Raw genomic sequence first — 26,819 nt, forward strand, 5'->3', positions numbered from 1 at the left:
TGTTCAGTCCCCCAGTTTTGTGACCCTTTGTAGTTCTTCACAGTCTGCTAACTCTCTTGAGTAATTTTGTATCACGTGCAACCTTTATCACCTCACTGCTTACCCCCTTTTCCAGATCATATATTAATACATTGAACAGCACCAGTCCAAGTATAGATCCTTAGAGAACCATGTGATTTACTTCTGTCCACTGTGAAAACTGACTGTTTATGCCTAACCTTTGTTTCTTTTCTTTTTACCAGTTACTGATCCCCAACAGGCCTTCCCATTTATCCCACGATTTCTTATATTGTTTAAGAATCTTTGGTGAGGGACCTTGTTCAAAGCTTTCTGAAAGTCCAAATACACTAAGGTTACTGGATCACCCTTGTCCACATATTTGTTGACCTCTTCAAAGAATTCTGGTAGATTGGTGAGGCATGATTTCTCTTTACAAAAACTGTGTTGACACTCCACCCAACATATTGTGTTCATCTAGGTGTTTGATAATTACATTCTTTACTATAGTTTCAACCAATTTGTCTGGAAGTTAGACTTACTAGTGTGGATCACCAGTAGAGCCTTTTTTTAAAAAATCAACATTACATTAACTATCCGGTATGGAGTCTTATTTAAGCAGTAGGTTACATATCACAGTTAGTAGTTCAGCAATTTAATATTTGAATTCCTTTAGAATTCTTGGGTGAATACCATCTGATCCTAGTGACTTATTACTATTTAATTTATAATTTTTTTCCAAAACCTTCTCTATTGACACCTCAATCTGGGACAGTTCTAAAAGAATATCTCAGATATGGACCTCTCCCTGACATTCTCTGCAGTAAAGACCAATGGAAATAATTCATTTAGCATCTCTGCAATGATCTTGTCTTCACTGAGTGTTCCTTTAGCACTTGTCATCCAGTGGCCCCACTAATTGTTTGGCAGTCTTCCTGCTTCTTATGTGCTTCAAAAATGCTGTAAATTGTTGTGTCTTTTGCTCATTGCTCTTCAAATTCTATTTATTTTTTGCCTGCCTAATTATGCTTTCACTCTTTACTTGCCAGCCTTTATGCTATGTTAGCTGTATTATTGTTTTTAAAAGCTATTGCAGTCATTCATTTATTTTTTCTTCCCTGCTTTAATTCTGTTTTTTTGTTCTGAAGTACTTTCAATTTCACAAGTTCCTTTTGAATGTGTTTACATTTTACCCGTTGTGTTTTTGTTGTTTTATTATTCTCTTTCTACATGTAGCATGGTGCACACTCACAGCCGCTTGACCAGACACTGTTGATCCGCTTTGTTGAGTCCCTGTTATTATCATTTATTAAGCATTGACAATAGGTCTGTCTCTATAATGAACACAGAGTCCTGAGGAGTTTGTGAGCTCCTGAAATTTCAGTATTATGCTATGCATATCTTGGCGATGTTGCAAGAGAACATATAATTTAAAAACAATCATTGAAATAATTAGGTTGGTCTTGGGTTTTGGAAGGAAGCATGCCACGGTGTTGCTGCACTGGATCTATACAGCGCAGGTCCCCATCACACTGAGGGAATCCTCAACCAGCTAGTTAACCTAGCTTTATGGCTTCAGGACCTGGGAGTAGATCCTCCACTAGTTTTAATTAGTGTAACTTGATGGCGTATCCAATTCACACCAGATGAGGATCTCTCCCTTTAGCTCTAGAAAAAAATTGGATATGAGTAGGTTAGACTAAAGAATGAACAAAAGGACTTTTATTAAATAAAGTCTAAAGAAAAGAAGTAATAATGGGCTAGATTCTGCTTTTATTACATCTGTGAGAAACCAACTTTTCCAGTGCTTATGTAGATTTTACAACTTTTAAATGGTAACATTCTAAAATGCAATCAGTAGCTTATTTTCTGGTTATGTTTCCCTATGCTGTAATAATGTCATTTGAACACATTCTTATTACTTACCTGGTAGTTCCAAGGGAGTAGTCCTTGTAGGTTCTGATGTGGGTGAGTAAGAAGGCTGTCTATGATTGACAGTTCAGAAATCAGGACAACAATCTATAGGACCAGAAGGATCCAAGGTGCAGAACTCATCTAAATAACAAATAGCTTTTTGGAAAAGTAATGTAATTTGTGGTCATCATGTCTTCCAGGATAATAGCTTCATATCCTACTGTAACTCCTGTTGGGTCTACTGCACCCTGAATTATTGTGGTCTTCAGTAGAATAAACTTCTAATGGCAAATAACTTCTAAAGGCAAACTGTTTCTTCATCCAAATTTCTGTTGCAATCAAGATCTAGCTTTTGTGCTACATTCTTGAGTCTATATGTTGAGTTTTATATGTCAGTGAATTCAAATCCTTTAAGTGTCTGATGGGTTAGCATAAGTGCAAGAATCTCCTGTTGTTATTCAGAAAGAAGGCTTAACAGAAATGTGCAAACTAGCATTTTTTTTTGAAGTGCAGAATCTTTATGCATTAACCATTAGTCAGAATTGCTATAAGCTGCATTGTTTACCCAAGAATTAAAAAAAGTCTATTGGAAACAGAGCATATCTATTTATCCTCAGAGGATAAATATCCATCTGTTTAAATTGTTGGTTGTTTAATACATTCTTTAGCAACTGAGAAGGATTGTAGTACAGATAAGTACTCTTAAGGGGGAAATAGATGATCCAACCATGTTTTATTCTACACTTTTTAACTTCCAAAATTAAAGTATCTTGAGCTCAAATGATGCAAGTGAAGGTACCATTTGTTCTGCCTGTTAATATCTCTGCAACACTTAATGCCAGCTATTCCATGTCTAACCAGTATGTTCTCTTTATGATTGGAAATTGCATCAAATTTAGGTTGCACTCTGCTCTGTCTCTCTCATCATGTAATCCAGATCTTTGGACCATTGATTTTCATTAGAATATTAAGCTCCTTCTTCTGTTTCGTTCCAAGCAACCAAAACACTACCACTATGTGAGAGCTAAAGAATGATGTTTGTTCAAAAGAACAGCTGAACGGTACCTGCATTGTATATAAAATTAAAATGGAATATATTAAATGGATTAAAAGCTGGGTAACTGATATGTCTCAAAAGCATTGAATGGGTGTGTTTCCAGTGGGTACCCACAGGGATCAGTTCTCGGCCCTATGCTAATTAACATTTTCATTAATAACCTTGAAGAAAACATAAAAACATTACAATAAAATATGCAGCTGACACAATAATTGGGGGACAGTTAACTAATGAAGAGGAATCAGTCACTGATACTGAGCAATCTAGATGGCTTGGTAAGCTTGGGTCAAGTAAACAATATGCAGTTTAATTCAGCTAAATGTAAATGGATACATCTAGTAACAAAGAATGTAAGCCAGATGTACACGATGGGGGATTCTATTCTGGGAAGCACTGATTCTGAAAAAGATTTGAGGATGACGGTGGGTAATCACTGAACATGAACTCCCAGTGCGACACTGGCTAAAAGATCTAATGTGATCCTGGGCAGGGACAGCTCTAGGCATTTTGCCGCCCCAAGCACGGCAGGCAGGCTGCCTTCAGTGGCTTGCCTGCGGAGGGTCCACTGGACCCACGACTTCAGCGGACCTCCCACAGAGGTCTTGCCTGCAGGAGGTCCTCCGAAGCCATGGGACCAGCGGACCGTCCGCAGGCATGCCTGCGGGAGGTCCGCTGAAGCAGCGGGACCAGCAGAATCTCCACAGGCAAGCCACCGAGGGCAGCCTGCGTGCCGTCCTCGTGGCACTGGCAGAGTGCCCCCCATGGCTTGCCGCCCCAAACATGCACTTGGCTTGCTGGGGCCTGGAGCCACCCTTGATCCTGGGATGCATAAATAGGGAAATCTCGAATAGGAGTAGAGAGGTTATTTTATCTCTGTGTGACCACTACCGTTGTGTCAGTTCTGGTGTCCACAACTCGAGGGATGTTGATTAATTGGAGATGTTTCAGAGAAAAGCGATAAAAATGATTAAGGATTAGAAAACATACCTTAGAGCAATAGACTCAAGGAGCTTTATATATTTAGTTTAGCAAATATATGATTAGGGGGTGACTTGATTACAATCTATTAGGGAACAAATATGCAAGAATGGGCTCTTCACTTTAGCAAGAGAGTTAAAACATAATCCGATGGCTGGAAATTAAAGCTAGACTAATTGAAAACAAGGTGTAAATTTTTAATGGCGAGAGTAGTTAACTATTGGAACAATTTACCAAGGGTCATGGTGGATCCTCCATCACTGACAGTGTTTAAATCAAGATTGGGTGTTTTTTTCTAAAAGATCTTCTCTAGAAATTATTTTGGGGGAGTTCTATGGCCAATGTTATACAGCAGATTAGACTAGACTTTTGATCCCTTCTGGCCATAGAATCTATGAATACCCATGGCTGCCTGGCCAGGATTGCTTTTGCTGGACCCTCTCTACATGTCTACTAGTGTAAGTGCAAAAAAGCACATGGAGAGAAGGAAACTAATAAAGAAAATTTATTAGTTGCATTCTGTTCTTCATTCTAAATCCCTGAGGGGAGTAAATGGGCCAGAATCAGCAGTGTGCAAGCATTCAGTATTGTGTTCCTGTATTCCAGAGTGTAAATCTTAGGCCTTGTCTACACTACAAACTTGGGTTGACATAACCTGCACTAAGTCGATCTAATAATGTGTCTACACTACCGAATCCCTTCTGCTGACCTTAGTGGCCCGAAAAGGGTGGCTTCTTGTTTGTCTCCCTTCCCCAAAACCTAGTACTGCTTTTGTAAAAAACAAAGTATTTGGGGGACTTTACACTGGTGTATGTCCTCAGGCACCATCCAGGTTTGTAGGGGAAAGGGGCCTTTTCTCAAATTCCAACCCATGATCCGAAGGATGTCTTCACAAAAGTTACAGCACAAGACCTCTTGCCCATGCACCAAGGTGGCCTTACTCACCATGGCTGAAGCAGCAAACCAACTCTTGCAATAGCCAGTGGTTGTGATTATATTGTGGCTTGTAGTGAAGTGTATTGAGGGATGTTTTTTTTTAATAAAAAAATTAACCTTGCACCAATGTATGCACTCTCAATGCTACCCATGTACTTTGCATTCTTTGCAGCTGAAACTTTGTCCGTCAGCACATCGTCCACTTTGAGACAGAGACTTCCCCAGATTAGAAGGTAGAAAAATAAGACTCGGGAGAACATGTTCAATGAGTTAATGCATGCCTCCGAGTGTGACAAGACAGAACTCAGAGCATGATGAATTACACTATCCGAGAACCTGGACATGGACAGGGAGGACAGGAGAGCATGCAGGGAACAAGAGCAAGCCACACAGGAAGAGGTAGTGTGTATTATGAAGGAGCAATCAGACATGTTGAGGTGTCTGGCTGAGGTTCAAGAAAGGCAGCCATATGCCAGAGTTCCTCTGCAGCCTATGCTGAACCTGCTGCCATCATTGCCCAGTTCTACATTCTCCTCCCCCAAATATCCTATAAGCGGGGAGAGGGGGAGGAGGGAGTTTGGTATCCCTTGCACTCAACACAGGGGAAGGGTACAAGGACCAGTGCATCTGTAAGCAAGCTTTCCTTGTTTCTCCCCCCAACCCCAGTGTTATCAGCCCTTTTGCCCCAGGTTATCTTACTTTTCTTTGCTGTCTCAGTGTCTCTTAATGGATTGCAGAGAAAAGGTTCTTTATTCATTCAATACATGGTGGTTGGTGGAGGTGGAGTTTACAGGGGAGAAAATACAATGAAGGGGACAGTTTGGTAGGGAATACCACATACAAGTGTCACATTACTCTGGCTGATTGCTGAAGATGGTTTTCAAAGCCTCATAGAGATGCAGAGGCCCTAGAGACAATGGTCCTGATTCCCTCACATCAGTAAAAATTACTCCTGGTTTACACTGATGTTAGCGAGAATCAGGTCTTTGATCTTTTCCTGTGCTTCTTTGGGGAAAAAAACCTTGCAAAGTTACTATTTTTCTCTGAATAAGCATGAGAAGAAAAGCAATCTTCCAAAGTTATTATATGTTATAGTGATACCAGCCAGCACAGACAGATGAAAAGACATTGTTTGTATTTCCAGTTACAAACTTCTGTTTTTAAAGATCCATAGTCAACTGTTGACAGATGCTCAAGGATGAAACTTGGCAGAGTTGTTCAAGGGTGAAGACTATTTGGGATGAAAATGAACTGGCTTGCAAATATTAAAAAAGAATGTCTTTTAAAGGAGTGTACTAATGAAGACATTCCAAACGCCTTTGTTTTGCAACACAGGCTATGATACTTTAGTCAGCATAAGCTGATTTTTCTGCCCTTGGTTGGTTTATGTGTAATCCTGAACAATACCTGAGCATCACTGAATGTGGTTCAGCATACTGTTTTGGAGAGTTCAACTGTTTTCTTTGTAAGTAAAAATCTAACTCCCACACTCATGCTGTGAGATCCCACAGGCAAAAAGTTCACTTACAGTAAGTAAATGTTTACAGTGTTTAATACAGTTCCTGTATTAATCTTCCCTTGGAGATTGATCTAGTGAAAATATGAAAATTCTTGCTAAGATTCAGGACCCAGTTCTCCTCCTTTTTAATTAAGCACAAATATCTTGGCAGTTGAGCAAGATTCAAATACACTGAAGTCAATGAAAAGATTTCAGTGGGCTTTGGACCAGATAAAAAATGCAGCACAGATTTACGGGGTACTTAAGTATTTGCCATAATACTCAGCATTTTCCTTAGAGATGTACAGTGAATGACCACTGAAATTACCCAACTCAAGCATGATTATATTGATGGGATTTTCCACAGCATATTATTTCAAAACGGCATTTGACATATTTGAACCATCATCCTGGCCATCTTTAAAATCTCATTTCTAATCAGCTGGTCACCTCCATTAATCACCTGGTCATCTTTAAAGTCTCATTTCTAATCACCTAGTCATCTCTATAAGGCCTCACTATCCAGACCCCTTCAGAATTACATCATGGCATTATAGCTAGAAAGTGACAGCGTGATTAGCACCTGCCTACAATTCACACTCCAAAAGAGGCACATTGGAAGCAAAGAATTACAATTGTTAAAGGAGACACTGCAGATGGTGCCATTAGGAAACAGCCTAGAAGGGGCGTGCTCAGTTTTTTATGTTCTCATACTTGGGAGAATTTTCAGAGCTGAAAATAGACAATGCAGGCATTCTGAAAATTCATCCCATTATCACAGGCACATAAGCTGAACTGACACCAAGGTTCCACCAGGCAGCTGTCAGCGGTGCTTGAGAAGTGTGTCATTAGCAAGGTTAATTTTTCAGGAAGTTATTCATTTTCTACCTGATCTTAGCTCAAGTTCTGATGTGGCTGAGTGGCTGCTATTGTTGAATGTATTTGCACAGTAGTACCTAGAGGCCCCAGCTCATCTCAGGGCTTCATTGTGCTGGGCACTGTACAAACATGCAATACGAGACAGTCCCTGCCCCGAAGAACTGACAGTGCAGTTAGGCAAGGAAGTCAAAGGGTGAAAAGAAAAATAGAAGTCCAGGGAGGTGAAGTGACCTGTCTGACATCACAAGTCAGAAGCCAAGAATAGAATCTAGGTCTATGGCTCCCAGTCCAGTGCTTTAGTCATTACACACTGCTGACTCACATAAGATCTTTCGGTGTATCAGGTAGAGACCTCCCCTCTTCTGCTCCCTACCCCCATATTTGCTCATAGTGTACTTAAATTCTCCCATGATAGGGGCTAGCACTGTGGTCAGATGTTTGGCTGCATGTGTGCTCTTTCAGCATGCTGTCCCAGCTCTGCACAAATAGTGGCGATTGCAGGCTCCAATTAAACAACCCAATAAATCCACAGACTCAGTTCATAGCAAAAAAATGTGGTCAAGTTTATTGTCAACAAAGCACGATCCTAATGCCCTGGGTCAGTCATCACAGGTACACAAACACATGTATGCCTCTTACAATGGACTAGCTCAATTACTGGTGGGACTTTCCACTATCCCTTAGGCCAGACAAAGACACTTCCTCTAAGATACAAGATACATCTTTATACACAGATACAAGCAAATTGCATATTACCCCGATGTATCTAGGTGCCACCCTCTGATATATTTGGGTGCCACCCATTACCTCGTACGTATTGGTTCGAGACTTCAGTCTGATGCAGCAGCCAGGAATTGCGAGAGCACAGAACTCTGACTAGACCCCTAACTACACCTTTCAAAACATCCCTAGTCTCCCTTAAGACAGCTCTATAGCACCAAGGGATTTCCTTGTGCTTGTAAAGTCCCCAGCTGGCCACTTTGACCACCTTTAAGGCTGGTTTGTGCCAGTGGTGTGGCTCAAAGCAACCACAGGGCAGCAGAAGTGTGTTTAAGGTGTGGTTGCTTCAGCACAATACAGAAATTGCATTTACTGTTTGTCTGAGACAGTGAAAGAAAGTATCCTCACTAGGATCAATGGGTGTTCTGGTGGGAGTTGCTATTCATAATCTTTCCTTAAAATAAATATTGTTTCTATTCTTTTATTAGGGATAGGATCATTGGACTGTAATTGCCAATATACTCTCCCTTTTCATTGGTTGAAAGAAATCATTTCTACAGCCATAGAAATGTTTCTTTTAAATACACATGGAAAAAGAAACTCACAAAACAAGGAGATAGTGAAAAAAAATTGACTCTTGTAACTTACTGTGCCTCCAAGAGCTTATTATCTTCTTTGCATTCCCTCCACTTATGAGGGTCGGTCCACAAAGATTCACTTATTTAAAGTTTAAAACATGCTGATAGAATAATAATCTCGGCTAACTATGCAGATCAGAGCAGGGGGATTTGGGATTTTCAAAGATAAAATTCAAGCATAAAAAAGAAATCAGTGTCTGAAGAATCTCGCAAGAAAAGTGAAGTCTTAGGAGAATGGGAAAGAAGACTTATTAAAAGTCCAGAAACTTAAGCGTCATAGAGGCCATTGTTCTCAGAAATGGAGCATAGAGGCTATTTGATCTTTTGCACTGAAGTTAACAGTCAGCATTATTTTAAAAATAAATATAAAAATCTGTATGATCTAATTTGTTTTCGTTCAGTGGCTGAATGAAAACAAACCTAAGAACTCTTCAGAACAAGATCGACCCATTATACCCACTTATTTTTGCATTTCTTGCTTCTTTTTGTCAATGTATTCAGTCCTATACCTATTTATTAATCTATAGTCTGAAACAGCCTCTTGAACTCACTGAAGTGCTTTCCTCAGTCATTTTTGCTATCTATTTGATAGCCGTACTTTTCTCAAGAGGTATGCTCTTAACTCTTATTACCATTAGTCTCTTGAGAAAAGAATTCAGTGTAATAGCTCCTGTTATCGCCACCAATCCCTGTGACAGATATGGCAATTACCTGGACAAACTTCATTGAATCAAATTTAATTAGCTTTGGAGTCCAGGATGTTATAAATGCAAAACGTGTGTATTTTTGTGGGATTGTATGTAATGTCTCAAGAGAAAAGACATGACTAATGTAAATCCTGGTGCATCAGAGGATTTTTAAACAATGGTGCCAGACAAGAATGAACATTTAGGTAAGTGGGTTTCCTAGGAAATACTTGGCAGGAAGGGAATGTAAATCCAACCTTTTGAAGCTATGTATTGAGGAGAAATGCACTGTCTGCTGATTGCCTGTTCACAGGGTCCCAAGATCAAAGGGCAAACTGTATAAAAAGGAGTGACTCTCAGATTCATGAGGATTTTTGTTGTGAGCAAAAGCTGTTATGAACTTGTAACCACAGAAAACTCCCTATGTGGTCACCTGCCAGAGCCCTGGAGGGAATTGGGGTGATCTCTGATAAGCTTACTAGCATGCGTGTAGGTTTTTATTATGTTTAACATTTTTTTCTGTAATGCTTTCACCTTAAAAATAATATACTTGCTTAGAAAGACTGTATGGTAACGTCTAACTTTGGCCAATTATGCTGTTTATAGCCCCTGGGGAGAAAACAAGGCAGGCCTGCTAAGGCAGCTGGGGAACTCATAGTCTAGGCAGGGAATCCTGCTGGTCTCCGCTCAAAAGAGGTGATGGCTGAGGAGCTGAAAGCTGATAAGTGGGTGCCTTTGATAGACCATAGAAGGGGAATATAGGTGCAGTTACCCTGAACTGTGACACTCCTTCTGCCTAACTACTGGTGTCCTTTTTGCTCCAAATTTCCTGATGTTTAGACTTTAGTGTAAAATATTACAGATCAATTGGGGGAAAAGGTTTCAGGATGAGGGAGCTGAATTTCCTGGAGAGCTGGTAAGTCTTCATCAGTTAATGTTTGGAAATGGATTTATGCAGAAAATGAATCACAACAAACACTTTTCACACACTCCAAGTTTATTTAATTTCAAAATATAACTTGTGTTCTAAAGAAAATGTGATGTGTGCTTTGTGGCATACATTAAAACTACAGCAAACATTTCAAGACACTATGTAGATTTTCCACTTTCATTTCTGTATCTGTGGGGCTCTTTTTGCTGGTACCTTCTAGATTCTCTCTTAAAAATAGTTCTGAGTGCTACTGCTGCATTGCAGTTAATACAAAAGGAAGCAACATTTAAAAAAACAACAACATTTAAATCCACTTGAGTCACTGATTTCATTTCAGTATTGCAACAGCCTTCAAAATACTCTACAGTTTTAGCTTCTGATCCTAATTTACAGCTGCAAAAGAAAAGAAGAATTTTCACATGTATGTACTGGTAACTAGAACACAAAAACCATATAGGACCAGATCCTCAGGTGGTATAAATATGTATAGCTCTTCTGATGACAACAGAGCCACCCAATATATACCACCTGAGATTCTAGCTGATAATACACAATATTCTGCATCTACATACAAGCATAATGTACTGTATGCAAGAGCTATGTTAATTTGCCATAATAAATCATTAACTTTAATGGAACTATCCTGATGTGTGCATAACCATAACAGAGTAAATACTATAACCTTTGTCATTCTTCATCTCATCTTCCCTATTGCTTGCTCCTACTCGTGTCACACTTAAAAGTATATTGTAAGATCTTTGGGGAAGGGACCATGTCTTTGAATACATACTAGTGCCCAGCTCACTTTTAGCTGTAAAATTTTAAATAAAAGCTGTAAAAATAAGTAATAATTCTAAAAGCATCTGTTTTAATTATGCAACTGATTTACCAAGTACCTTTAAAAATAGTCACTTTAGAATATAAATTTAACTGTATAGTGCCACTAAGTAGAATTATATGTTAATGTTGGAAAGGTCAGTCATAGATGGAACATACCCAAATTGAACTAAATAAGATTAAGACAAAAATATACAGCTAAAACATTCTATTATATTATGTGAGCACAGAAAAACGTTCTTAAAGTGAAGTTGAAGTTGTGGGAGGTAGAGCTGTTAGTATAACTCATTTTTCAGGACACTGACAATTCCAAAAACCTGGAAAAAAATCTGGATTCAACCCCACACACAAGTTTTTCAGCATGTGGCTAACCAAATAATAAGAATAAGAATTATTCAATGAAATTGACACAAATTTGCAAAATGTTTCAGTCGATCTGAATATCTTCATTTTTTTTCTGGAAAAAAGATTCAGCTGAAACATTTTGCCTACCTTTAGTTGTGGGTACATTTTAGTGGTCATATTGTAACCAAGACAGTTTAAGAAAAAATGTAATACTTGCCCTGGCGGCTAGACAGAACCTCTCTCATTTGCAGTCTGTGGGAGACAAAAAGGGGAAGAGAGAAAATGATGTGCAGAAAAGAACAGAAGCTGCAGTATGGTATATAGGCCTAATCTTACAAACACTTTATTTGTGGATAATTTTACTCATACAAGGACTTCTCTTGATCTCATCTTTTTAAAAACAAAGTTCTCTGCACTCCTGATCACCAAACTATTAATTACACTTATTGACTTAAATAGGATTATTCAAGTGAGTAAAGTTACTCCCTGTGTATTTGCAGGAGCATGTCTTTTAGAATAGAAATCAATTTCAATAGATACAGTGATTATGAACTCAGAGAACACATGGGCAGATACAAATTAGTGTGAAGTCTAATTAGTTATACAGCAGTATACTATTCACTTTCTTTGGTGAAGGTTTTATGCTATCATTTAAAATACCTGTTTCAGAGCAGTTCTGAAGGCAGTATAAAATATTCATTATTATGTAAATTAAACAGTACAAAACCCATCTATGAGAAACAGACAGAATGCAGGAGTATGGCAGTTAAAATAACATGCTGGTTTCTCACACTTAATCGATGTCAGATTTACATAGTATATTCATTACTATCTTTTCAGAGATTTTGCATTTGAACTGACTGTGGAAAGTGGCTAAGTAACGTCTTCCCTGTAATTTTTAATCTAGAAAATATTTTAGGAATACAAAATATAAAAGCAGAAAGCAATACTTATTTTTTCTTCTAATATTATGATGTCCTAATAATAGCCTTGCATCACCATGTACTAATAATGACAACTTATTTTCTGCTTCCCTAAAGCATGTACAAATACCATTGAAGCTGACAAAGAGTATTGACCCAGTTCTGCTCTATTACATGCTTGTAGATACAGAGTAATTCCCTTGATCTCAGTGGAATTATTTGAGATTTACATGGATGCAAATAAACATAATTTGTTCCTACTTGCTTTTTTAATGCACACTAGGAGAATGTAGGTCATTGTCCCACTCTAGATGCTGGTCCATTTACAAAGATAACAAGCCTACTACAGTTAACACTCAGGGGTCTTAGTCCTTTAACTTAAGTGGTGGAGGATCATACTTTCAGTGTTCATTTAAAGGTTCATGATGTTTTCATTTAGCTAAATTGTTACAGAAATGTTGAGTGGACCTAGTGCTGCAGGCGTTGCTCAGTCAGAACTCACTGGTGTCAATGGAAGTTTTGCTTCAGGGAGGGACGATACAGTTTGACCCAAAATAGCGTTACCCCTTTTTGACCCGAACAAAAGTTCAGGGCCTTGGAACGTTCCAGCTGGGAATAGAAATTGATCATGGAGCCTAGAATTTACTTGGATACAATCTTGTTTATTTACAAGGAATGTACAAAATCCTGCTTCTGAGAATGTACGAGGAACCAAAGGCAAAAGGAGCAGTTTCTTAGCTTACAGGCACATGCTTCTTTTCAGCCAGCATCCTCGAACTAGAACCTCTCTCTAGGTTTCTTTCAGGGTTGCATCATGCTTAAAGGCTTCTGCTTGGATTTCCTCAGGCTGTCTCTGTCTCTCTCTGGTTTCCTCCCCCATCACTCAGCCACAGAAAATCCCATTGCTCAGCCAAAGCTCCACCCACACAGTCCAAAACTCTTGGGCAGGTGCACATAACCCCTTTGTTTTAGGTGGGGGGTTGGGATTAATTTATCCTTTCACGTAGGTTAATTGAAGGATATTTTACCAAAATAAGGAGTAAAAAAAATGCAGTTCACATTCTGGAGACCACTATGCTCAGGGGTCTCTGTATTTTAAAAAGTATCTCATGGGGTTGAGGGCAGGTTTGTTTGTTGCGTTGGGTTGTGTTTTGTGGGTGTGTATTACAGCTATTCTTTGTCCCGCTATCTGCAACCACATATTGCCTAAATCCATTATTGTGGTCTCCACAATACGATCTATGAACACCTTCTTGCTTACTAGCCCCTTATATACAGCTGTGGGGCCTAAACTCCACAGATCAGCAGCAGCAGTGCTATGAGGGCTTCTCTACCCCCAGATCCCCAGTAAGAGACACTGACCTCACGTGCCATCCAGGAACCCTGACTGGCTATAGAGCAGGCAGAAAATTCCACCCCTAATTCCTGCTGCCAACTCTCCTCTGTGGCATGTGCTGTGCTGCAGGACACAGCAGGCTGAAGGGCTGAGCTTGGGGCTGGGGACAGGCCCAGGGAACCTGTCTGAATGTGTGGGCCCTACGAGCCTGCTTTGCATATAAGAATCAGCCAGAGTCCAAAGCAAACTAACCCAAAACTAAGGAGCTGAGGTGGAAGAGGCAGCCAAGATTGTGACTGGTGGAAGCAGAGTTCCTTTTAGGCATTTGAAATGTATGCTATACTCCCATTGCCTCTCTGCAATGACACTGAGGGTTTCTACACGCTAAGAGAGATGCTGGCATAAATCTGGGTGTTAGAGCAATGCCTGGGTGAATTCCTGCCTCGCTAGACATTTTAAGAGTTCGGAACAACCTGGTGGAGAGGGGAGGCCCCAGCACACGGCTACATAGAGTCTTTTGCAGTAGCCTTTATCAACACAAAAAAGGCATCTGAGCTGGCCTGCATCATGGAACCCCAGTTTGATGATACTGCAGGACCAGTGCTCACTCATCTTGTCTGCACCCTGGCTACTCATTTCACCACAAACCTAGGCTTGTACAGGACGTAGGAGTAGTAGCTATTCCAGCCTTGCCTCAAGTGCAAGAGAGGTCACCTGGAGACAAAAAAAAATGGTCTCTTAAATCTATACTTTGGTACTGAAATTAGGCACTCTAGAGTGATAGTTTTTGCCTAACTCTAGGATTTTTCTGGCAACGTAGGCAATTAGGGGTGTAACTGCTATCATTTGTACCCACCATTAATTGTTAGAAAGCACTACACCTCTAAAATTGGAGTTTGGGTTAAAAATTTGAAAATTTTAAAAACTTGGTCCATATTATGTCTATTACATGATGGGCACATCTTGCCCTTTGTAAAATTCCATATATATAGAATCTATTGATTATTATGAATAATTATTGCTGGCTTTTGACGTGGAACATCCCTTAGGTAAATAAAGATTGAGGCTATGTCTACATTACAAACTTCTGGTAGTTCCACTATGTTGGTTAGATGTCAAACACACCTCTCACATCCCTGACTGAAATAGATGTGCTGGCAGAAGTCTGTAGTGAAGATGCAGCTGCACCATCAAAGCTGCGCTTTTACCACTTATAGTGTGTTTTGCTCATGTTATAAGTTATACCGATACATAGTGCAGTTTTACCAGTATAGTTACATCTGCACTAGAAGCACTTTGCTGGTATAGTATACTGGTATTCCTGTAACGGTAAAGTACTCTGTAGGCATGTCCTAAGAGTAATGCACTGTGGCCTGTATTCACACTTTCATAGGTTTTATACATTACACAGCTTTTCCCATTAAATTCAGTCATGAAATGTCAGTGGCTCCAATGGGAGCAGGACTGGGCCTCCTTATTTAAAGCCTCATGAATGATTGACATGCTGGGTTAGATCCTGGCTCCAGAAAAGTCAATGGAGCCAGGATTTGCCCCGCTTCTCTGTGTGTGTGTGTGTGTGTGTGTGTGTGTATTGAGACGTCATCTAACAGGATGCCAGATGTCCAATAATTACTGTAGATGCTTTAGAGTATGTCTACAGTGCAATGCAAGCCCAAGATTCAAACTCAGGCTCAAACCTTATCCCCTTCCCATCTACACACAAATCACTCACAGCTAACCCACAGCTCAGACTCATGGTCCCAGGACCTCATGGAGTCTGTCTATGCAGCAAAGAAAAACCTGCAGTTGGCTTATGCCAGCTGACTCGGCCTCATGGGGCTCAGTCTGTGGGACTGTTTCATTGTTGCATAGACATCCAGGCTCAGGCCCAAACTCTGGGACCCTCCCACCCAATAGAGTCCTATAATCTAGGCTCCAGACCAAGCCCAGAAGTCTACACAACAGTGATACAACCGCACAGTTCAAGCCCTGAGAGCCTGAGTCAGCTGACCCAGGCCAGCCACAGTTGTCTAATCACAGTGTAGACATATCCATTGAGATCATAGACAGAATAACAAATGCATTAACTTAAGAAAGATCATAAGTACCTAATGTGTCTTTATCATGGAAATTGGTTAAAGGACTTAATTATAACAGAATTCCAAGGCCTTATATGTTTTAATATGATGATAATAAGCACACATGCTCAATGCCTGCAGAAGCTTTATAATTCCATGTGGATATGGTTTTCAGAGACTCAGTAGCCAGACTCAGTTCAAGGCATTATTAGACTAACTATAATATAATATGTGGATCATAACCCTGGCACACTATAGATTGGGGCACAGTAACATATGATAACTAATTAGCGTTACTGGTGTACCTCTTAGCTGGTTTTTGCAGGAGTATCCCTCATGTCCACTCTGAGTGAAAAGCACTCACTGCAGAGAGGGCTTTCGCTGACTGGAAGTTTTCCTTTGCTTGTCTTTTTGCTTTCACAGGTGAGAGGCAGATCCGATTTACTTGGTGCTGCTACAGAATGAAACTAAAGTTGCATGAAAAATAGAACACAGTTATTCTGAATCGAGCTTGGAAACTTTTTTTAAATTAATACTTCTCTTTGGGGAAAATAAAATGCATTACAAAATGAGGGGCTGGCAACCATGCACACTCTGCCCCTTCAAAAAAAAAAAGAAAAGGAAAAGACAAAGATGTTGGTGTTTCCTACAGAACCAGGCTTTTCAAACTTCCTTATTCTCCTGTTAATACAATTGATTTCTTCTCAAGATATCATGTGTCTTTTTTTTAAGTATGTAGTTATAGATGATTTTAGATATAGAGAACCATATTGCTGAGATCAGAGATGGGAGACAGCAGGGTCTGGGGTGCTCATTACAGCAGAAAGAGCAATGTTGGCCTTGTCAGTTACCTGACTTACACCCATAATTAGTCTATACTATGAGGAAAGGTTAGTGGTGTATTTCTAACTTTCTAAAAAAGTAGTAGTAAAACAGATGTTTAATTCCTGCAACTTTAAACATGCTGGGCCAGGTCCTGGCTCCTCTTTCTCGCTGCAGTAAAAGGAGGCAGAAAGCTGCATAACTCTCCAAATGGGGATTTCCCAGGGTAGGGTGAGTCTCCAGGTAATAGGAGGCAAGGCCACAGTGCTGCTGCATTTCAGCAAGATGCCATCCAGCAGAATGTCCCAAGGGAGCCATTACCAGCCAGTGCAACTTAATAGAGTGCTTGGGTTGCTCTAAGTTGCACCAGGGGGACTCTAGGCACACCTTGTACTCTTTCTACTTCTTCCTAGGCATTGAAATACTTTGCTCTCTCTGCCAGGAGGGTCTTTGTGAAGTTAGCCAGCCCACAAGTCACATCATTGTGTTAAAAATAAGATTTATTAACAAGTGAGAGAAAATCAAATTGGGGCTGGGGTGCTGAGTGGGTTGACCCTGGGAGAGCTGGGAGTCAGGGGACCCTTTGTTCCCTCCTAGTACTGGCTACTCAAACGCCAATCTGGGGCTGGACAGACAGCATTGGTGGGAAGAAATTCAGCATGCAGGACTCAGTGCAGCAGCAGGTTAGCCCTCCCTGCTCTCCTGGCTCCTCTTACACTGCTGAAGAGTATGGCAAGAGGGAGAAGGGAATTTGCAGGTTATGTTGTGCTCCTAGTGGCATTGTTAGGGCAGACAGGTGGGGAGTAAAGGACCCAGACTTGCAGCAGCAAGAATGGCTCAGTAGCAGCCTTAGCGAAGGTTGAAAATTTTAGTAAAGGCTTGTCTACAAAACCCCCCAGTTCAGATTTCAGGGTGTGAACTGCAGTGTGCACTAGCATGCTGTATGTGCTCACCTGCATAAACTAAATGGTACCTAGATCCTGTTTAAAGAGGATTACATTAAAACAAACTAGCTACCTGCAGCATCCACATGGGGAAATTACAACTCAGCAGGCTAGTGCTTGCTGCAATTCACCCATTCGTACTACGGACTGTGCAGATATAACCTAAGCAGATCCGACCTTTGCGTTTTTGAACTGGCCTGAGAAACAATATTTTGTACACCCTCTCTCCTCCCAAGCCGTAAGATTGTCAAACCAGCCGTGTGCAGAGAGATGTGATAATGGTGGGCAGCAATCTGGGGGAGAACTAGCAAGACCATATTTGTCGTACACACCCCCAAACGTCACTGACTCGTTTTCCATAAACGCGTGAGTACACGTGAGAAGGAGGGGTCTTTACGTTTCCCAACCTCCTAGAGCAGAAGTAGAGTCCAGGGATTAAATCAGGGGTCGGCAACCTATGGCACGCGTGCCAAAGACAGCACGTGAGCCAATTTTTAATGGTACGCTGGAGCCTGCCGGGACTCCAACGTGCCATTAAAAATCCTGCCCAGCCCAGCCCGCTGTCCTCTGCCCTCCGCTCCCCCGGCGGGGGCACGGAGCAGAAGCATAGCCGTGCGCACGGGGTGGCAAATGGCCCCGCTCTCCCGGCACGGCAAGCCGCGGGGTCCGCGCTCCCGCGACCTAGCGCCGGGCCGAACGCAGCAAGCTGCCGGCCCCTACCCCCCCTTGCCGCCGCGTGCAGCGCTCTGGGAGTTGGGGCTGCGCGCTCCCGCGGGGCAGTATTGGCTCCGCGGGCTGCCAGACACGCTCCCTGCTCAACTGGAGCTCTGCCACCGCCGCACGCAGCGCTCTGAGGGGCGGGGCTGTTTTCTCCCGCGAGGCAGCGCGTCTGGCTCTGTGTGGAGCCTCATGGTAAGGGACCCAGGGCTGGGGGGTTGGATAAGGGGTGGGGGCAGTCAGGGGACAGGGAGCAGGGTGGGTTGGATGGCGGGGTGGCTGGGGGGGGTCTCTGGAGGGGGCAGTCAGGGAGCAGGGGGGGTTGGATGGGGCATGGGAGTCCCAGGGTTTGTGAGGGGGGAGAGGGTGGGTAAGAGTCAGGGCAGTCAGGGGACCGGGAGCAAGGAGGGTTGGGGGGGGTCTCTGGAGGGGGTGGTCGAGGACAAGGAGCTGGGGGGTGTATGAGTTGGGGTCTGTCTGGGCACTGGGGTATGGATAAGAGTCAGGGGACAGGTAGGGGGTAAGGTCCAGTCCGGGGACAAGGAACAGGGAGGCTTAGATGGGAGTGGGGTCCTGGGGGGCCATTGGGGGCAGGGGTCCTAGGAGGGGTTAGTCAGGGGACAAGGAGCAGCGGGGTTGGGAGTTCTTAGGGGGGCAGTCACCCAACCCTCTCCCCTGAGCCCTGACCCCCGTCCTGCCTCCCCCCCATACATCATGCCCTCTGCCCTGAGCTCCGCACACTCCCCTGGCCCCTGCTCTGAGCCCTGTACTTCCCTCATACACACTCAGCCCTCTGCTTGATTCCTTCATCCCCCCCCCCCACCCTAGCCTTGACTCTGGCACCCCCACCCATACCTAGTCCCCCCTCCGCCCTGAAACCTCCAGCCCTCTGCCCCCAGCCCTGTGGGTCCTGGCCGCTGGCCCCACACAGCCCGCTGGTGGTCTGGGGTTCTGGCTGCCGGGCCCTTGCCAGCCGGGGTCCAAGCCGCAGGCCTCCCTCTGCCTGCTGCCGGCCTAGGTGAACAGAACCCCAGACCAGCAGTGGGCTGAGCGGGCCAGCAGCGTAAGATCAACATTTTAATTTCATTTTAAATGAAGCTTCTTAAACATTTTGAAAACCTTGTTTATTTTACAATACAACACTAGTTTAGTTATATAATATATAGACTTATAGAGAGAGACCTTCAAAAAAACATTAAAATGTGTTACCGGCCTGCGAAACCTTAAATTAGAGTGAATAAACAAAGACTCGGCACACCACTTCTGAAAGGTTGCCGACCCCTGGATTAAATGGAAACTAAGATACTCCATCATATGCTCCGAAGACAAGTGATCATACAAGCCCTTAGGTGATACCTCCAATACATCAATGTTTCATCTCCATCAGCCATCCAATATGTTTCAAACCAGTAAGGAAGCCATGTATTTGGTGGAAACTATAGGCAAGTGCCATCTCATTCATTTTATTCCCAGCTTATCTTTAGCACTTTCTAATAGACTAGAATTTTCTTTCTTCACTGATAAATGAAATGAGCTGGGTTAATCGATATGCAAAGAACAGCCAGGGATGATCCTATTTCTGTTAAAAGAACAGGAGTACTTGTGGCACCTTAGAGACTAACAAATTTATTTGACCATAAGCTTCTGTGTGCTACAGTCCACATCATCGGATGCATAGAATGGAACATACGGTAAGAAGATATACATACATACAGAGAACATGAAAAGGTGGAAGTACCCATACCAACTGTAAGAGGCTAATTAATTAAAATGAGCTATTATCAGCAGGGGAGAAAAACTTTTGAAGTGATAATCAAGATGGTCCATTTTGGACAGTTGACACGAAGGTGTGAGGATACTTCAATGTGGGGAAATAGATTCAATAAGTGATGAAAGGTATATGCCATATATGATATATGCCATCATGTGCCAGCAATGGCCTTCTGCCATGTACACTGGCCAAACCAGACAGTCTCTATGCAAAAGAATAAACGGACACAAATCTGCCATCAGGAATCATAACATTCAAAAACCAGTAGAAGAACATTTCAACCTCTTTAATCACTCAGTGACAGACATTAACGTGGCAGTTTTGCAACAGAAAAGCTTCAAAACCAGACTCCAAGGAGAAGCTTCTGAACTTGAATTAATATGCAAACTAGATACCATTAACTTAGGTTTGAACAGAGACTGGGAATGGCTCAGTCATTACACTAATTGAATCTATTTCCGCATGTTAAAGTATCTTCACATCTTCGTGTCAGCTGTCCGAAATGGGCCATCTTGATTATCACTTCAGAAGTTTTTCTCCCCTGCTGATAAAAGCGTCTCTTAAATAATTAGCCTCTTACAGTTGGTATGGGTACTGCCACCTTTTCATGTTCTCTCTATGTATAAATATCTTCTGTCTGTATGTTCCATTCTATGCATCCGATGAAGTGTGGGCTGTAGCCCATGAAAGCTTATGCTCAAATAAATTTGTTAGTCTCTAAGGTGCCACAAGTACTCCTGTTCTTTTTTGCTGATACATACTAACACGGCTGCTACTCTGAAACCTATTTCTGTTATAAGACTTATCTAAAAGGGTTTGGTATAATTACCAAAATTATGTGGATAATATCATGAGGCCTCAGTAATCAATATCCATTCATTTACTGTCATTGACCTCATACTGCAGTGAATGTTTAGCTATTCCTTGAAGTTAGGTACGCTTTTTGTGAATTTCTAAAACAACACTAAGACCTCCAACTTTCCTTCTTAATTAAGAATGCTCAGTTTAATTTCAAAGTTTACATTACATCTGGTATTCAGTTTCCTTTCAAAGCTTACAGTTTACATCTGGTATTTAATTAGATTATATAGATTTACTTTAACATCAAGACTGTGATTTTAAATTCATGTTGACAACCCTGTTACAAACAGGCTGATCACTTTGGGCAGTATTGCCTAATGGATAGAGCACTAGACTGGGTCTCAGGATACCTGATTTCTATTCTCAGCTCAGCCACTGGCCCCTTGGGTCAGTTACTTCCCCTCTCCATGCCTCTGTTTCTCTATCTAGAAAATGGGAATAATGAGCTTGATCTCCTTTTTAAAGTGCTTTGAGATCTACTGATGAAATGTGCTATATAAGAGCATATATATATAGGTATTATTATTATGATCTGTCCCAAGAGCAGCATGTAGAAGATAGCATCAGCTCTCATATGAAGTGTGTATAATCTGAGAAGGTAGGCATTAGGTTCATACATCTTAGAGCGGGAAGAGACTTATATTAGTTCATTAAATCCATTCCCCAGCAAATGCAAGACCTAGTCCACCCAATACTTATAATACACTGTTAATGAATTTTACCTTAACTAAGGAAATGATGCTGGGCAACACATGCTGTAGTGAGCTGTCTATTGTCCCCTGTATTTTAAAAGAGGGTACGGTAGGTGTTCTTCCATATTCAACATGTTCACGCTCCCAAGATGCTGGAAAAGCAGTATCTTCTGGTATTTAGAACAGGAGCTAGTTCTTTACCACAGTCACTGCAGAGTGTGAAATGCTGGCTTTTCAAATGGAGCTCACTGTATATGTTTTATTAGTTCCCATTCTGAGGGCTTGTCTACATCAGAAAGTTGCAGCGCTGGTGAGGGAGTTACAGCGCTGCAACTTAGGAGGTGTACACATCTGCAGGGCACCACCAGCGCTGCAACTCCCTGTTTGCAGCGCTGGCCGTACTCCCGTTTTGTCTCGGGTGTAGAGGATCCAGCGCTGGTGATCCAGCGCTGGTAATCAAGTATAGTCACTTACCAGCGCTTTTCTTGACCTCCGTGGAATAAGCAGGTATCCCAGCATACCTGAGGAAGCCTCTGGTAATCAAGCTGGTCTCCTTCCCCGGCTTGCTCTCGCGTTCCCCGAACCCCGAGCAAGCAGGTCTCCTTCCCTGAGGTTTGCTGGGTGGTTCCGGGAAGGCGAGAGCAAACCGGGGAAGGAGACCAGCTTCGCCGCGGTTTGCTCTCGCGTTTCGCGAACCCCGAGCAAGCAGGTCTCCTTCCCTGAGGTTTGCTGGGTGGTTCCGGGAAGGCGAGAGCAAACCAGGGAAGGAGACCAGCTTCGCCGCGGTTTGCTCTCGCGTTCCGCGAACCACCCTGCAAACCGCAGGGAAGGAGACCTGCTTGCTCGGGGGTTTGGCGAACGCGAGAGCAAACCGGGGAAGGAGACCAGCTTCGCCGCGGTTTGCTCTCGCGTTCCGCGAACCACCCTGCAAACCGCAGGGAAGGAGACCTGCTTGTTCGGGGAACGCGAGAGCAAACCGCGGGGAAGCTGGTCTCCTTCCCCGGTTTGCTCTCGCGTTCGCCGAACCCCCGAGCAAGCAGGTCTCCTTCCCTGCGGTTTGCACGGTGGTTCGCGGAACGCGAGAGCAAACCGCGGCGAAGCTGGTCTCCTTCCCCGGTTTGCTCTCGCCTTCCCCAAAACCCCTTGAAGCCGCCCAACAGCGCTGCAGTGTGGCCACATCTAACACCACTTGCAGCGCTGGTTGCTGTAAGTGTGGCCACTCTGCAGCGCTGGCCCTATACAGCTGTACTAATACAGCTGTAACAACCAGCGCTGCAAAATTTTAGATGTAGACATGGCCTGAGTCATTTAACCTTCCACAAGCACAAATCAGAAACATGGAACACAATGCTACCTGAGCTTCTTGAAGAACACAGGATCCAAAACCACATTAGATTTGTTTGTTAATAGCAGTGAAACACAACCATTTACACAGTCCATGTGTTGGGCCAAAATCCTTTCTGCAGGTACATTTCTGTACCTCTGAGGCCAGCATATATTATGTTTAACTGCAAAAGCCATTCTGAGCTGGTGCTCATAGATAGCATGCCTATAGTTATAAAATGCAAATGTCATTCAGTTACCTCCTTGGAGCTGAGTGCTTCGTTTTCTGGAATAGGCACTATGGGATGACTGGGCTGCAGAGCCAAGATGCCATGGATGTCACAAGAGAGAGAAAATGAAAACATATGCAGTTATGAGTTAAGTTTTAGTACCCATCAGAACAACATGATCAAAGTACCTCACCAACTAAAGTGCACAGAGCAGCTAAGCACGCAGTTCCCATTGACTTTCAGTGGGAGCTGGGCACCTAATTGCTCTTAGGGTATGTCTACACTGCAAGTGAAGGTGTGATCGTAGCATGGAGGGGCGTACCATAAGGTGACCAGATAGTAAGTGTGAAAAATCAGGACAGGGGTGGGGGGTAATATGCGCCTATATAAGAAAATTCCTGAAATATCGGGACTGTCCCTATGAAATCGGGACATCTGGTCGCCCTACCATAGCCATACTAGCTAGATTAAAGCATAGGTACTAGTAGTAGACTAAAATGGCGGCACAGGTTTCAGCATGGGCTAGCTGCCTGAGTATAAGCCATGGGGGGAGCGAGGACACTAGATATGTGCTCAGGTTGCTAGCCAGCTTGTGCCATGTGTCTGTATCACTACTGTTATCCATGCTAGCCACATTACAGCTATCCTGGGTATGCCTATCTGTGCTACAATCACACCTTCATTCTCTGTGCAGAAGTACCTTTTGTTCCTTTGAAAATCTCTGGCCCAAGATATAGGCTAGTTTCCATCTAATCACTTTGTCATGTAATTTTAAAAAGCACTCGTCACTCTGAAATGACTCAGTCAGAATCCTAGCAAGAACAAATGCCTATGTAAAGGGAAGGTTTAGTATGAGACAATGCACACACAAGTACTTAGAACTCTAATCATTGTATTTCCAACACTTAGCATTTATACCTTCCTGAACGGCTCCCAAGAGAGCTTTCCTTAACCTTGGCTTTCAAAGACACCAGTCTTATAATTCTTTAACTAAAAATGCCATTGAACAATTACTAGTACATTCAGAGGGAGGGTTTGTGTCACAGTGATTCTTTAACACTGTTGCCTGGTCTACACTAAGCGTTCAAACCGAATTTAGCAGTGTTAAAACAATTTAACCCTGCACCCATCCACAGAACGAGGCCCTTTATATCAATATAAAGGGCTCTTTAAACCGATTTCTGTACTTCTCCCCAACGAGAGGAGTAGCGCTGAAATTGGTATTGCCATGTCAGATTAGGGTTCGTGTGGCCGCAAATTGACAGTATTGGCCTCTAAGCGGTATCCCACAGTGCACCATTGTGACCGCTCTGGAAAGCAATCTGAACTCGGATGCACTGGCCAGGTAGACAGGAAAAACCCCGTGAACTTTTGAATTGCATTTCCTGTTTGCCCAGCGTGGAGCTCTGATCAGCGCGGGTGGCAATGCAGTCCCAAATCCAAAAAGAGCTCCAGCATGGACCGTACGGGAAATACTGGATCTGATCGCTGTATGGGGAGACAAATCTGTTCTATCAGAGCTCTGTTACAGAAGACGAAATGACAAAGCATTTGATAAAATCTCCAGGCTATGAGAGACAGAGGCCACAGTACAGTGCTGTGTGACAAGCGTAACGGAAAGCCAAAGAATCAAATGGACGCTTATGGAAGGAGGGAGGGGGTACTGAGGACTCCAGCTATCCCACAGTCCCCGCAGTCTCCAAAAAGCATTTGCATTCTTGGCTGAGCTCCCAGTGCCTGAAGGGTCAAAAACATTTTCCCAGGTGTTTCAGGGTATATGTCGTCAATTGACACCCTTCCCCCCCGCCAAAAGAAAAGGAAAAAAAATGTTTCTCACCTTTTTTCAATGTCACCCTATGTCTACTGGATGCTGCTGGTAGACGGGGTGCTGCAGCGCTGAACACCAGCATCCCCTTCCTGGTGGCAGATGGTACAATATGACTGCTATCCATTGTCATCATCAGCCCATGAGTGCTCGTGACTGGCCTCGGAGAGGTCGGCCAGGGGCGCCTGGGTAAAAATGGGAATGACTCCCGGTCATTCCTGGCAGATGGTACAGAATGACTGGTAACTATCTTCATCATAGCAATTGGAGGCTGAGCTCCATCAGCTCCCCCGCTTTCATGTCTAAAGAAAAGATTCTGTACTGCCTGGACTATCATAGCAGCGGGAGGCTGGGCTCCTCTCCCCCACCACCCTTTAATGTCCTACCTGGACTATCATAGAAACTGGAGGCTTCATCCCCCTCATTTTATCTCACTAAAAAGTCAGTGTTTCTTATTCCTGCATTCTTTATTACTTCATCACACAAATGGGGGGACACTGCCATGGTAGCCCAAGAGGGTTGGGGGAGGAGGGAAGCAACAGATGGGTTTGTTGCAGGGGCACCCTCTAGAATGGCATGCAGCTCATCATTTCTGCGGGATCTCTGGGGCTCTGACCCGGAGCGGCTGTGCTCTCTGGCTCTCTAGTACACTTGCCCCATATTCTAGGCAGGACTGACTCTATTTTTAGACAAAACATAAAGAAGGGAATGACCCAGGGAGTCATTCCCATTTTTGTCCACGTGCCCCCGGCTGACCTCTGCAAGGCCAGCCAGGAGCACCCATGACAGCAGCAGATGGTACAGAACGACTGATAACCGTCATCTCATCGCCAATTTACAATGGCATGGCAGACGGTGCAATAAGGATGGTAACCATCTCTGCTACCTTGCAAAGGCAAATGAATGCTGCTGTGTAGCACTGCAGTACCGCGTCTCTCAGCAGCATCCAGTACACATACGGTGACAGTGACAAAAGGCAAAACGGGCTCCATGGTTGCCATGCTATGGCGTCTGCCAGGGCAATCCAGGCAAAAGGGCACGAAATGATTGTCTGCCGTTGCTTTCACGGAGGAAGGATTGAGTGATGACATTTACCTAGAATCACCTGCTACACTGTTTTTGTATTGGGATCTAAACCTAGAATTCCAATGGGCGAGGGAGACTGCGGGAACTATAGGATAGCTACGGGATAGCTACCCACAGTGCAACGCTCCGGAAATCGACGCTAGCCTCGGTACATGGACACCGCCAAATTAATGTGCTTAGTGTGGCCGCGTGCACTCAACTTTATACAATCTGTTTTACAAAACCGGTTTATGTAAAATCGGAATAATCCCGTAGTGTAGACATACCCTGTGTGATTTGTATCTGAGTACTGAAGACCTGATCCAAACTCCATTTAAATCAATGTAAAGACTTCCAGTGACTTCACTGGGCTTTGGATCAGGCCCGAAGTGAATACATAAACCAAACCATACAGAGATAATAGTAGGTTCATAGGACTGCAATGTTTTAATAATCAGGTGAAATACTGCTCTCATACTTTTAATTTGGTTAATAAAGTTCTCTGAATGGATTGATTTTGTGGATTTAGCTTTACAGAAACCTAGTTTTCAGTGTGTCAAAATCACTGCTCTGTGTCCACAAATCATTAACTGAATTTATAAATCATATCAGAATGCCCTGGTCCTGCATTTAAAAAAAAAGAGTTTTGAATCATTACTCATAGAAGCATAAGCTTAGTTTGGTAAACTGTTCCAGTAATGAGGGTAGATCAAGTATTCTTTCAACAGGGAGAGACTTAAATAAAGATGGGAGAGAATACTTTAACTCTCACAGCTGAGAATTCATTGCTGGCAATACAGGCTGGCACCAAGAAGA

General features: G+C 42.9%; 1 protein-coding gene across 13 annotated transcripts in view; it reads right to left on the minus strand.

The window, feature by feature from the left end:
• Positions 1-10,307: 10,307 nt before the first annotated feature.
• Positions 10,308-26,819, minus strand: part of MLIP (muscular LMNA interacting protein) — a 169,685-nt gene continuing 153,173 nt past the window's right edge. For 4 of the 13 annotated variants that reach the window (XM_050950680.1, XM_050950677.1, XM_050950684.1 and 1 more), the window contains 4 exons: positions 23,144-23,197; positions 16,059-16,220; positions 11,634-11,668; positions 10,309-10,627 (listed from right to left, as the gene is read on the minus strand). In XM_050950680.1, the coding sequence (XP_050806637.1) occupies positions 16,062-16,220; positions 23,144-23,197 (213 nt within the window). In that variant the 3' untranslated portion in view covers positions 10,309-10,627; positions 11,634-11,668; positions 16,059-16,061. Of the gene's footprint in view, positions 10,628-11,633; positions 11,669-14,323; positions 14,390-16,058; positions 16,221-23,143; positions 23,198-25,042; positions 25,124-26,819 lie in introns of those variants that run through there. The other 9 variants (XM_050950679.1, XM_050950673.1, XM_050950674.1 and 6 more) reach the window with 7 other exon arrangements.

The sequence above is a fragment of the Gopherus flavomarginatus genome, chromosome 4 (genome assembly GCF_025201925.1).
Source record: "Gopherus flavomarginatus isolate rGopFla2 chromosome 4, rGopFla2.mat.asm, whole genome shotgun sequence".
NCBI lineage: Eukaryota > Metazoa > Chordata > Testudines > Testudinidae > Gopherus > Gopherus flavomarginatus.